General features: G+C 34.0%; 1 protein-coding gene across 4 annotated transcripts in view; it reads right to left on the reverse strand.

Annotated features, from left to right (window-relative positions):
- Positions 1–14,605, reverse strand: part of CEP350 (centrosomal protein 350) — a 160,636-nt gene that overhangs the window by 99,165 nt on the left and 46,866 nt on the right. For all 4 annotated transcript variants that reach the window (XM_014845276.3, XM_070498074.1, XM_070498076.1 and 1 more), the window contains 6 exons: positions 14,131–14,244; positions 10,118–10,264; positions 8,199–8,854; positions 7,281–7,402; positions 3,055–4,115; positions 1,491–1,641 (listed from right to left, as the gene is read on the reverse strand). In XM_014845276.3, coding sequence (XP_014700762.3) covers positions 1,491–1,641; positions 3,055–4,115; positions 7,281–7,402; positions 8,199–8,854; positions 10,118–10,264; positions 14,131–14,244 — 2,251 coding nt within the window. The remainder of the gene's footprint in view (positions 1–1,490; positions 1,642–3,054; positions 4,116–7,280; positions 7,403–8,198; positions 8,855–10,117; positions 10,265–14,130; positions 14,245–14,605) is intronic.

Genomic DNA, 14,605 nt, shown 5'->3' on the forward strand with positions numbered 1-14,605 from the left:
TGAAGTGAAACCAATAAAAATGGACAATTCAGACACATAAAAGAAAAAATAAAATGTTGGATACTGGAAAATGTGACCTCAATTTCTACTCAAATTTATAATTTCATACATTATAATTATTTTCCTTCTGATAATCTTATAGGGAAAAATAATTTAATATGTTCTACTTCAACCTAGAAATAAAATGCAATAAATCAGGGATCAACCCAGTGGCATAGCGGTTAAGTTTGCACACTCTGCTTCAGTGGCCCAGGTTCACCAGTTCAGATCCTGGGCACGGACCTACACACTGTCATCAAGCCATGCTGTGGTAGCATCCCACATAAAAGAACTAGAAGGACTTACAACTAGGACATACAACTATGCACTGGGGCTTTGGGGAGAAAAAAAAAAGAGGAAGATTGGCAACAGATGTTAGCTCAGGACCAATCTTCCTCAACAAAAACAAACAAAAATCAATAAATCATATTTATTGGTTGATATTAAATGTCACCAAAATTAAATCCTTCAAGTTTTCATTTAAAAACTTAATCTTTTCTTTAGAGCTCAGAATTTAAAAGCACTATAATTGTAATAATACTTATTTTCATTAGTCCAACTAGATATAACTAATTTTAAAGAGATCATCCAAAAATTTTATGCGGATTATAATTTGTAACGTGCAAATAAAATTATATTAAATGTGAATAATTACAGATTATTTTATATGGTAACAAAACTTAGGGGAGAAATTCTTTCTAGCAAAGTTTGATCCACTTACTAAATGACTGTGCAAGTAGGTTAACCTTGGTGCTTCAGTCTCTTCTCTGAAGTAGTGAATAGTAGAAGCAACCCTTATCACATCAGGCCATTAGAAGAATGAGCTCATACAGGCAAAGCCCTCTCAGTCCTCTCAGTGCCTTGCATATTAAGTGCTCAATGAATATTAATATTATAATATTTTCTTTGCAAAATTTTAGATGTTATCCCAATTATTAAAAAAATTAACTCATTACTTGGGATCATAGAGTCAAGAATCTATCTGGTCGTCCTCAATTCTATCACAGACAACCATTTCTTAATCTTCTTACATTAGTATACCACAGGCTAGTTTCCTAATACTATCCTCTACTAGGGATTCACAGATTAATTTAACAACTTACATTATGCTTACTATGTGCCAGCTCCTGTTGTAAGTACTTTGCATTTCACTGAATATTCATAACACTCTATGAAGCAGTTACTATTATTTTCCCCATTTTACATAGAAGGAAACTAAGGCACAGGGAGGTTTGGTAATATGCCCAAAGACAAACAACTAACAAGAAGAGACAGGATTTAAACTCAGGCAGTCTGGATCCAGAGCCCATGCTCTTAATAACCACTATGCTATGCAGCCTCTACAAGCATCTTTAAACAAGTAAAATTTGACTAATATTCAGATCACAGTTCTCATTTGTACATTTTTCTCACTCTTCAGATTTGATTCCATATTGTCAACATATTCTTACTTTTGTTCAAGAGATGATTTTTTTTCTGTCAAAGTCCCACTCCCTGGAGAGGAGACAAAATCATCTTCGTATGAAACACTGCTTAGAGGGGTTGCGGTGGCATTCAAAGGCCGCAGTGCTGATATTCCTCTTTCCAACCTGTCTTCACTCCCTGTTAAAAGTAATAATTGAGATGCCTTTTAAAACAAAAATTTTAAAAACTACAAGCAAAGTGCTCTACAACAAGAGGATTAACAATGTGGATATGGGGACATTTTAGTTTGCTTTTATTAGTGCTACTTTTCAATTTATCCTTATATCTAACAATACATTTTTAACTTTTTATTAGGAAAATTTTCAAACATACATGAAAGTAGAGAGAATTGTATAATGAAACCAATGTATCTATCACCCAGCTTCAACAATTACCAATATATGACCAATCTAGTTTCAATTAAACTTCCTATTCCCCTCATCTCTCACTCCCCTCACAGATTATTTTGAAGCAAATCCCAGATAACATATCATTTCAACTCTAAATATTTCAGTATAATTATAAAATCTTGATTAAAATCTAACAGAAAGATTTAAGAACAAACTCAATTTTCTTATGAAAAAAACAAAGGTGTTGATTTAAAAGCAACTTGCTTTCATCAAAAGAACTTTAAAATCCAAAGAACTTTAAAATTACCACCTACAGAAATAAATGTTAAACAAAAGAGATGAACAGCACATATAGGTCTACACAAGATCATAATGAAGTGGCTAAATAGGAATTCTAGGAAAATGCAGTGTGATATCCAATTAAGCATAAGATGAACAGATGAAATCAATTCATTTGTCAAATAAGTTGCTCACTAAGTAGACTAGAAATTAAAAAGCCACAGCACCAATTGCTGACTTAAGGCTCAGCCTCACTCCAACTTGGAAATTCTAAGGCTCTGTTAGTATAAGACAGATGCAATCCACCTATGGCAGGAAGAACAGAGAAAAGGAATTGAGCTCATCATAGAAAAGGAAAGTTGTGGTGCAGGACCTCAGGGATAATAAGGGAACTTTACAAGCTAATTGTTTCAGGATCCAAATATACAGCTCCATTACTGTTCAAAGTCTGACTGTTTTTCAAATTAGTTTGACAAACAGTGATAGATTTGTTTCTATATTAGAAATGTTACAGTTGCCTCTCTCAATTCTTGACCACTATATTCCCAAAGATTCACAAATCACTGTATTAAGAAATATACCTATTTTCTATCTAAATATATAACTATGCCACAGAAAAACTAGTATGCACTTGATACATACCAATGCTCAACATCACCTATGAATTTCTCTAAATTAGACCAAAATTTTTACAACTACCTATCAACTATTCTTTTATGACAATAACAACTAAAAAATGAAATTAGTCTTTAAGACTAAATTACAATGCTAATTGAAGCTTGCAGATAATTTTAGATTAATTTAGACAATAAGTCTCCCTTATCCTCATAATAATGAAAATTTGTACTTAAGCATTCTCTTGTACAGAATTATGAAATAATTTATCTTAACATACAAATATTAGGAGGCTTATTTTTCTCACCTTTTCCATACAATTGATATGATTTTGTAAAAATATTAATGACACTATGTGGACTTCCCTTTGCCAATTCTTCCCATGGTCCTTTGCTTTGTGTGCCACCTATGTGCCCAAAAAGTGGCAGGAATTTTTCAGCTTCCTTCTGAAACTCTTTGATGGGTTCATAAGTATTTCTTTCTCCAGCACAGAATTCCTTTTCTTTTAAGATTTCTGCTACTTTCAAAGGGGGCTGTCCATTCTGGCCCCCCTCTTCTTCAGACAGACTCCCTTCACTAAGAAGAGGCCCCTCACTGACTGAATCTGTGCTAGAACCAAGAGACACTTTGGCTTTATCTTGAGAACAAGCTTGCATATCAGAGCTAGAAGAGTCAGTCGGCCTCTTACACAACTGTGCCAGCAGCCCTTCTGGTTTGGGACCAGGGGACCTCATTCTGAAGCTTGATATGGCACTATGAGGTCTTATCATCTCCGGAAGCTTTTTAAATTCACTAAGGTTACCTACACCAGGAAGATCATCATCAAAAGTTGCATGAGATACACAGGTTCCCAGCATCTTTTGAATTCGGGCAGAGAAAACATCTTCAGTATCCTCTTTCACAGGTGGACTTAGAGCCTTGGTCCAAGGTCCATCTTCTTGGGGTGTTTGCTGCACATCATAGTCAGTGTTCCACACTGACCCATAATTAATGTTAGCCCCAGCTAATTTCTTGGCTTCACTTTCAATCCTGCTGGACAAAGAAGCAGCTGTTGCTTTCAAGGCTTCAATACGATCCAGTTTACTCTTATATTGGCTGGCACTAGGTTTTAACAAGGCATCTGGATGAGGAGCTGGTGAGGTCAGATAAGGTTGAGGTGTAAAAGTTAATGGCCCTGAAGCCATATTTTGATTCTTCCTGGTTGGTAAAACAGATTCAAAATCCTTATGCAAAATTCCTACATGCTCTAGACTCAAGAGATGGGAGAGCAGATTTCCAGCTGTTCCAACATGAGGCTGTGGTTGAGAATAGTGGACTCGTGGGCTCAATCTGTCAGGCTGCATCCATGTAGGTTCCATCAAGTCCCTTCTGGAAGTGAAAGTCACAATATGTTAGTTAACAGAGTAACTCATAACTAAGCCACCATTTTTTCTTGAAGTTTTGGTTTTTTTCTGAATATAAGAGTAATGCATACTCACTGCAAAAAAAAAAAAAAGAGGACAGATGGAGAGGGTAAAACGATAAAGATCACTCATAGTTAAACAATGAGAAACAGGCACTATTAATATTTCATTTAGAATTATATCTTCCCAAACATTTTTCTACATGTACGTTGTGTTTTAGTGCTGTTATTTTCACAAAAATGAAACCTTATCATACACACTGTTTTGCAAACTGCTTTCTTCAACTAAGGCATCATAATTTTTAAACTATTAATTAAAGAGAAGGCATTATAACCTTTAAAAATCTTTGGACAAAATTCTTTACAACATTGGCTCTACTCTTCCCTTTAAAAATAATGTTATATAAAAGAGAAACGCTTAAGATTATTAAATATTAACATAGGTATGATATACATTACTCCAACAAATATTTAATAAATGTTGAACATTTATGTTTAACATTGTACATGCTAAAGAAATAAGGGGATTATTACAATCTAGTTCTAAAAAAAATTAATGAACATCAAACACTGAGTCCCAATGCAAAACTATGAGTACCAATTATAAATAGATGATACAGGCTAGGGTGTCCATAAAGTCTAGAAACAGAATAAAGATGTCCTAGCTGACATTATATATAATTCATGTATGTTTTCAGATGATGAACACCTGTGTTCACACTATATATATAGTATCCCTTAACATAGAAAGGTTAAAGGCTGATATTAACTATTAAGAAGACCCACAGAAAAAATAACATGAGGTTTCATCCTTGGCCTTGTCCAATACTTTTGGATGATAACATGAAAATATGCTTATCAAATCTGCAGATGACAGAAAGTTGGGAGGCACAGCTAACCCAACAAATTATCAAATTATGATTCAAAGTTATTTGGACACGCTACAACCTTAGACCAAACTAGTATGGATAAACAGGAAGTCCTACCAATTAAGTTCAAAAAATCATCTGGAAGAGGGTAATCAGTGTGTTAAGGGAACTGAAAACCATGTCATGCAAAGTTTGGCTGGAGGTTATGTTGTAGCAGTCTTTTATACTGAAGGGCTGCTATGAAAATGGAATGAAGGAAGAAAAGACTAGTGCACACATTCCATGCCACCGAATACAGACTATTACAAATGCAAGGCGTGAGGTTATTTAGGACCAAAACTAAGCTGGCAGTAATGGGAATACAAAGGAAGTTATAAATATAAAAGATATTGTTGAGTTTTCTCATTGAACTCACTGCTGAGTCTGATTTTTTTATCCAAGATCTTTAAATTCAAGTATTTAGAACGCCAATTTTGTGGTAGACACCATGGTGATGGTAGAAGAACAGAAGACAAAAATAGAAAGACTTAATCCAGTTAAGACTTAATCCTTACCCTTTATTTTTTTCAAGATCTAGCAAGGATAAGAGATTAATAAATAGCTAATGTTGTAAGTACTAATACAAAGATATTTAAAGTTCAACAGGTTGTAGATAGGGAACAATGAACTCTGCTAGCCAAGGAAAGTGACTTTTGAGTTGGATCTTCAAGGTCAGATATGTAACTTGGAGTTTTCCAGGTAACTAGTGCAGAATGATGGGAAATGAAGGGCAAGGCAAAAAAACGCTTGCTTTTACACATGAAATAACTGAGATATGTTAAAACTATTAACAGCAATGGGGAAGCTAAGGAATGAGTAGAGAGAAAGTGGAGGCAATAGGTTAGATAACACAAGTCGGCGAAGTGTGATATTAAAAGAAAGGAGCAGAACATGTGTAAGGTAATAAAGTCCAGGAATGGATTTGTTTATGTGTGGTTTGTTTTTAATATTGGGTAACTTGTTTAGAGTTAGAAGGAAACTCAGGGAAAGGTAAAAATTGAAGACGTGAAGCCAGCAGGATATGTCTGACAACAACAATGGGACTGAGATGAACTGGAAAGTACACCTATCTAAAGGTATTCAAATTCAAAAAACTTTTTGTTTATTTATGCTTAAAATTTGAAATGCATTTACAACCTTAAATCATAGGAAACAATTCATTTATTGGGAGGCAGTGTGCAGAGTGGTTAAAAGCACAGGCTTCTGGAATCAGACTGCTTAAGTTCAAATCCACCTCCACCACTAACATTTCGACTTTTGAGAAAGTTAATTCAATTCTAGGCCTCGATTATCTCTTCTGTAAAACAGGAATAACAACCGTGCCTAACTTAAGGAATTACAAGAATTAAGTAATATAATACAAGGAAAGTACCTAGATCAGTGCCTGGAACCTAACAAGTACTCAATAAATGTTAGCTATTTTTGTAAGTATTATTATTCTCTATTGGTCAGGGACACGATGGGGTGAGAGGACTGCGTGTATCAAGCCAAAACTGGAAAGTGATTTGATTTTTATTTGTGCATTCTCAAAGAAGAGTTTCACAATCTTTCTCTTCCCCAAATGGTTATTTTAAAGAATAATTTATAACCATGCAGTCTCAAAATCACCTTAACTTTCATGCATAAAGTTTTTTTTTACTTTATTGCAAATGATATATTACAGCAAAAAACTTTTTTTTAAAGAAAATATAAAGTAAAATAGCTCTTGATCACCAAAAGTAAAAGCAAATCCCTTCTTAGTCCTTGTTCATGTGTTCACATGCATATCTAAATATATCTTTTGAGAGGTTAAGATGGATAAACTGGTATGAGCCATATGAAGAAATTCTGAATAGTAACATATAGAAATGCTTTTTGAAAATTATCCACTACAAATACTTTAAAATATTAATTTCACATGATTCATTCATGCAACAAAATTTAACTGTATGTTTACTTTAGAGAAGGCAAGAATGTTTCCAACTGCAGGTGATCCCCAGGAGCTGACGTTTACATTGGCTATTAAAGGACAGCTAAGAGTTGAACGGTAGAGCAGGGCATGCAGTAAGGATAGATGTACACCATGCTTAAGTATAAGTATTAAGTGTAAGAAGATATTAACCAATTTCTAAATAAACTTGTTCACACAGAAGGTCAGTCAACAAAATTCACTGAGCATAAACCACTATACTGAATTCCATGGAAAGAGAGAACCTTAAGCATCTTTCATTCTCCCCTTTTTACCTTGCAAGAGGCTGTGAAGGTTCTGACAGAGACATGTCGCTACTGGAAGATGCACTTGGGGGACGTTCCTGCACTTTGTTTTCTTTGTCAGATTCTCCAGATGGTTGATACCCTGGTCTGGTCTAGGAGAAAAGGACATCAAATTTATCTGACTGTCATCACAAAGATAGATTCAGGAAGCACATAAGATACATATTAAGTCACCTGAACTTTACCAAGATTATGAAAGGTAGGGGCTTTTTTCTCTCAAATAAAATCAATTCAAATTTAGTTTGTCTTAAAAACAGCCACTACAATTTAATAGTAAAATTACATCTGAAATCCAACAACGACACCTGATACTAACTGCATAATTTGGAGGAAGTAATACTCTTTCTAAATCTCAGTTTTTTCAAATAAGTAGAAATACCAACAGTACCTACCCTTCTTGAGGTTACGAGGATTTACTGATGCTTAAATCTGTAAAACCTTTAAAATAGTATGTGGCACATGACACGTACTCAATCTTATTCTTATTATTCTTAAAAACAGTAGCAGTACTCATAAAATTATTACACTAAAGTAGGATATTCTCTTTTCAGCATAGATCACAAACTAAGCTTTTTATTAACATAATCTAACTTTACTTGCTTAGTAATAAAATGAAAACTAGGCAAGATTGTAACTAATAGCAATGATGAGAAGAAAAGAGATCACTAACAATCACTCTAGGAAACCCTAATTGAGGACTTACTTTCAATCATATTTATCAAACTACTCTTCACATAAAATAAATTTCATGAAAGACCATCATTATTACAAATATTGTTTGAGCATATGTCTGAATATTAGGAGCAGTAGGTACTTTTTAAATAGTACAGCAAATAAGTTTTTCCTAACAATGAATTACTGCCCTCTGTATTCTGTCACTCCTACTACCTGTGTTTCCTGGGTAACATGCTGATGAGTCGGCTCTTCGAGCAAGGTCTTTTCTAGTAGCAATGTGGAGTAGGTTTCCTGCAGTCTCCTAGTGGCTGATGGCTCAGGAGGCACACTTTTCACTTTAGCCAAGGCTTCTTTCTGCTTCCGGTAGAGCTCCTGTAATCGTTTGTTCTTCTGCTCAGTGGCCTCCTTTTGAGCCTTCTTCTCTTCATTTTGCTTCCTTTTCCTTTCCTCCTGCTGCCTAACAATGTACTGTCGCACTTCATCTGTGTCATAGTGGCGCTTTTTGGAAGTAACAGGGGGATCTTCATTAGCTGTTATTTTATCAGGCTTTCTTTTTACTGGGCTATGACTCCTAGGAGCTTGTACTGGTGCTGATGACTTCTGATTTTGTGACTCTCCCATCTCTTGCTTTGTAGCCCGAGCTGTAGAATCCAATTGTAGGTCATCAAGAATTCCACGAATTTCAACAGGTAAAAAGTCCTTATTTAAGGCAGGATTTTCTTCCTGTTCATTATCTGGAAGAGATGGAGCTAATTTCTTTATATTATTTTCAGACCGAACTCTACTTCTCGAACGTTCTGAATTTCGTGGAAGATGTCTATGTAACACATCCAGCCTGGGATCAGATTCTGCTCTTCCAATATGACCTCCTGCAAAGTATGAACTGTTAGTGATGTATTAAAATTCTATACTCATTCCTAAGATTTATTGCACTAAGGAGAAAATTATGGAATTTCACTTTATCCTAAACTCAAATTCAAATATTCTATAAAGTCTTCTAAAGAATATTAGAGAAAAAAAGAAAAACACCTTTTTTTTAGCAGTAAGAGAATTTCAATCTTCTGAAAAACTATACTTCCTTGGCATTTTAAAAAAAATGCATCTTTTAATATATCTGAAATAAGCACAGATCTTACTGTTGATGTGAATATTTAACTATTAATAATTACTAATTCTCTCTCATGTGCATATTTAATGTTGCTATTTCTCTCCCTCCCCAGATCCCCAATACAGTTGTTAAAAAAACCAACAATGTTAAGCTGCCACAACTTTCCAATGAATAACAGAAAAAATTAAATATATAGAAAACAATCATTTTATCATCTGAATGTTTGTTGATGTGGCTTACTTTTAGACTGAGAATGCACATGAGTTTTTTTACAAGCTAGATGAAAGTGAAGAGGAGCAAATACAAAGTATATATTCACTTCCATATGCCAAATTATAGTTGCAATTCTCTCTCTTACTGAATCCATCCCAGAAGCACAAATTAATTGAGGGAAATTTTGCTACTGAAAAGGAAAGCTGGCCTAGAGGTATTTATATTTCATTTCCCAAAATTAGTGTTAGTGAAAAAGTGACTAGTTATTTTAAATAGATTCAAAATATTTTGAAAAGAGAAAAGCAATGGACTTGAGGGTCAAACTAAAGAGTTGTGGATCCTAGATCACATTTTGCCACCCACAGACTGTACACCCTTGAGAAAAATTACCGCTCTCTCAAGGCCTGTTTCCTAATCTGTCAAATAAAATAACCAACCTTGTGACTCTACCTGCGTTTGTTTATGTAGGGATAAGACATCAGACTTGATTCTGTTAAGGTCCCTAAAGTCTAATAAGATTTGATTAAATGATGTTTTGCTATTCATAATGACAGCTAACTGTAATTAATAAACACAAACATAATTCTTAATAAAGATCACCATAATACTTATTTGCAGAGATTATCCACAGACAAGCCCAACAGAACACTTCCTCCTTTTCAAGCTACACTCACAATTATAAAGCAAAGTCTTAAAGCATTCTCAAAAGAGTATTTTCACCTTTTCTAAGCACTTATACAAGCAACTTTTACTGCTTTTCTCAACAATTTTAATTATTGAGATAATTTAACTTAATAATTAAATCACTCACCAGATTTAGTAGTTCTTTCTCTTCCACTTCTGTCACTTGACGCTGTTCTTCGCTCTTTTTGCTCCATTCTGGGTGCAGGTCCCAGAATCTTCTTTACTAATTTTTGCCCATCTCGCCATGAAGATGTACTTATCAGACGACTGCTACCTAAAATATATATATATATATATATATAGGATTGAATTTAAAACTTAAATTGTAGGTGTAAGAAGTATATCTACTCAACCACACAGGTTTTGTAATTAATCTTATGCTTAGCTTATGCCAAAGTCAAAAGGTTTACAATCTAATTTTATTTTTAACCCTAAGTCCCCAAAATCAATTGAGAGTTTGTTTACATCTCGATTTACCCATACATCTCAAATAAGTATAAAATGCTTTGAAAGTTAAGTACCAAACATTAATAATTTCTTCTTCTTCTTCTTCTTCTTTTCTTTTTTTGGTGAGGAAGATTTGCCCTGAGCTAACATCTGTTGCCAATCTTCCTCTTTTTTTTGCCTTGAGGAAGATTAGCCCTGAGCCAACATTTGTGCCAATCTTCCTCTATTTTGTATGTGGGTCACCATCTCAGCATAGCTGACAAGTGGTGTAAGACTGCGCCTAGGATCCAAACCTACAAACCCGGGCCACTAAAGCCAAGTGCACCAAACTTAATCACTATGCCACAGGGCCGGCCCCTGTTAATGATTTCTGAAACCTCAAGAACCAGGGCAGTGAACCTACCAATTTTGGCACAGAACAAAAATATGTCTTAACTATAATAAGCGTTTCATTTACCAATACTGGGAAAATATCTGGCAGAGAGTAAAGCATATGTTTGCTGAATGAACAAATGACTTAATCTAAGTATAAGAAAAATATCCGAAAAAACATATAACAAACAGTTAGTAGCAATTACCTTTAAAGGGATGGTATTACAGGGAATTTCACATTTTACAGATATACACCAAAACAAAAAAACAAGGATGCTCAAAAAGCAAATATTGTCAACATTTTAAATTACCCTTATTATAAAAGTATGTACCAATAAATACGGCCGTCTACCAAGAGAAAAACTTTTCATTTACTACTTTCAGACTGTAAAAAAATTAAAATTAGACCATCTCAAAATAGAATAACTTAAAAAACATGACTTGAAAGACTGTTTATAAAATAGAAACCATAAAAAGTAAACATAAAATAAATATATAAAAGTACTTAAATGCAAAGTAATATAAGAACTGGAATGAAAATAAAAATAATGAAGTAACACTTTAATTAAACTAGAAAAAAATACTTTTACATTCATAGCCAAAGCTGATAAAATCACAATAAAATCATTCTACTTATACAATTATGGTAGAAATATAAGTGGATATAGTTTCCTTAAAAAAAAAACCATAGTATTACATGTTAGGGACCCCTAAAGTGTTCATTCCCCTTAATCAAATAATCCAAGGAAGAGAAATATATCCAATAGAAAGAAAAAAATAAAAATATTCACTGTATAATTTTTCATAATATCAGAAGTAGCCTAAATATTAAAGAATGGCAAATAGTTAAACTATGTTTCTACTAGATGGAGTGCTATGTGGCCATTTCAAATTATAATTTCCATAAGAAATAACAGAAATGTTCTTGCAGTAAGATAAGGGAAAAAGATTAAATTTTATGTATATAATGATTACAATCACTTACAATTATGATTTTAAAACTACTATAAAGAAATACACAAAATACTACTAGTACTTTATTTAAGAAAGGCAGTGGTTTGATCTGTTTTCTTCTATTTTTCAAGTTTTCTGTGATGCTATTCTTTTGTATTTATAACAAAATACATTCCATTTAGAGTTTCTTTTAAAAGGGTTTTAGTTTGAAAGTTTAAATGGAAGCATTGTTTTAAAGAAATTATAAAGAGCCATGAATTAGAAATGTGTGCTGTTTACTTTAGAAACGTTTTCCTATCTTCTTAATAACCTTAAACAGTCTATCTAAAATATTTAAAATTTTTTAAATTTTATGCTCAATCTTTATGTTCTTAAGCAAAATGAGAGAACAGGCTTCTCTTGAATTGCAGCTTAATTTTCTGAATCAAAAGCAAGCAACCACAGGGCTGGCCCCATGGCATAATGGTTAAGTTCAGCACACTCTGCTTCAGCAGCCTGGGTTTGTGGGTTTGGATCCCAGGTGTGGATATACACCACTCATCAGCCACACTGTGGTGGCAACCCACATACAAAATAGAGGAAGAGGATGATTGGCACAGATATTAGCTCAGGGCTAATCTTCCTCGACCAAAAAAGAAGTGGAAGACTGACAACAGATGTTAGCTCAGAGTGAATCTTCCTCAGCAAAAAAAAAAAAAGTAAGCACTATACCAGGTAGTTATTTATAACTTGGCTTCTGAATATGCTGGGTGGTTATTTCTAAATTCTGGCTTTCTGGAACAGTCTCATGGAGTCATTGGTAGAAAAAGAGGATTTTCATTGTAGATAAACTATTAATACAGCTTTAGCACATTTAATGACTCTGTGTCTCAGTCATTGCCACAGTGCAGACATGGGAATTAGCCTACCACAAAACTGGGTAATACAATCCAAGATCAGTGTTTATAAGTTATTGTGGTCCCAGTGCTTCATTTCAAACTATGCCCCTGACAAGAGTATTATTTAACATCACGTGAAAAATAATACTTTGTCATATTTTTTAAATGTAAGAATTAGTTTAGTTTACATTCAGATAATTCGTGTTCCTATAAAATTTTATTTTTTATTTGTATATAGCCAGGGTCATTCTATTATGACATCTAGAGTTAACAATGGGTACCCACAAAATATGTTATTTGCCACTCTATTGATTATAGTCTATGACCAGAAAAACAAGTGCCTGGTCAAAAACCAGTGCCCCATCACTCCTGCTCCATGTTCCCATAAGACTTTGTACATCCCCTACCATACATTCATCACACTTTATGGCAACTACACATCTACTGTGTTCCAGACAGGATTATAAGTTCCAGGAGAGCAGGGGCTATGTACATCCTGCTTACCACTGTATTGCCTAAGCTTAGGCTAGCACAACGCATCACATATAGCAAATACTCAAAAATATTTGCATAATGAATGAATATATGATCGATTCCGAATGTCACCAAACTGAAAGTGACAAGTTTCCAACTTTCTCCACTCTCTCAGCCCAAATTATCCAGACATGAATATGACACGCCAAATAGCCATTTATAGTACAGACAGAAATAACAATTATTATTAATGGAATCATACCTAACATTTGAGTGCTTACCATGTGCCAGGTACAACTATATTGAATCCTTTTAGGTATTAACTATTTTAGTTCTCACAACAACCTTGTGAGAGAAGTAATTACTGCTTTCCTATTTTATATATAGGGAAATCAAAGGACACTAAAATTAACTCATTTACCAAAGGAACAAAGCTAGACATGACAGAGCTAGGTTATAAATCCAGGCAGTCTGGATTGAACCTGAAGTACTGATCACTATGGAATTAAGGAATTCTCTTTTTCCCATGCTTGATCTAATCACAGTCCAGCCTGACCGCTACGAGATTGGACTGCCATATTTTGCTTATGCAACATTAATTCTTTTATAAGAATAAGTGAAGGGACTTAGTGACAGTCATAAGCAATCCCTTTGTATATAAAAGTTCACTACATAAAAATCATTACCTCTAATCTGATTAATTTCTATTAAAAATAATGATGGAAAAAATTTGGGGGGTGATAGATGTGTTCAGTATCATGGTGAACATATGGTTTCATGAGACACACACATATGAAAACTTATCAAACTATACATTCTAATTTATGTACAGTTTATTCTACGTCAATTCTACCTCAATAAAACACACATACATAAAATAATGATACATAAAATGTGTTGAATTTTTATATGTGCCAAACAATGAGAACATCTGGTTAACAAACATTTATTTCCATCTAGATGCCATTTCAATAATATGTAACTTTAGGATAGACATGATATTAAGAAAACTAACCTGTTTTGCATTCTGGACTTGATAACTGTGTTACCTTTTGGACTTTTCGTACTGGCTTAACCACTTTCTTCTCTTTACTTTTTTCAGCAGGTTTCTCTTTCATAGAGATATCATCTGAAAAGCAGAAACATTTACAGCAAATATCATATGATTCCTACCCACTCACTCATCCTTCCCCCAGTATAAAAATCAGTATAAAGTATATGATTTAGGTAGGGAGAAAGAAACCTTCACTGAGGCTACTTCTATGACCCATAAGCTACCAATACCAACTCCTCTTATGGAAAGGTCTAAAGATTATCACTACTCCACTGTTAGGTTCCAATTCTTTGTTATTTTTTTCAGGAAACCCTTGAGGAATTTACCTCACTTTCACAAACAGAAGCCACTGCAACAGTAATGCCTTCCAAGCCAGGAGCATATCATTTATAGAATCTCAGAGGTGAGTACTTTCACAGATTCCTATTTCATTTAC

Source organism: Equus asinus, chromosome 25, assembly GCF_041296235.1.
Source record: "Equus asinus isolate D_3611 breed Donkey chromosome 25, EquAss-T2T_v2, whole genome shotgun sequence".
In the NCBI taxonomy this organism is placed as follows: domain Eukaryota; kingdom Metazoa; phylum Chordata; class Mammalia; order Perissodactyla; family Equidae; genus Equus; species Equus asinus.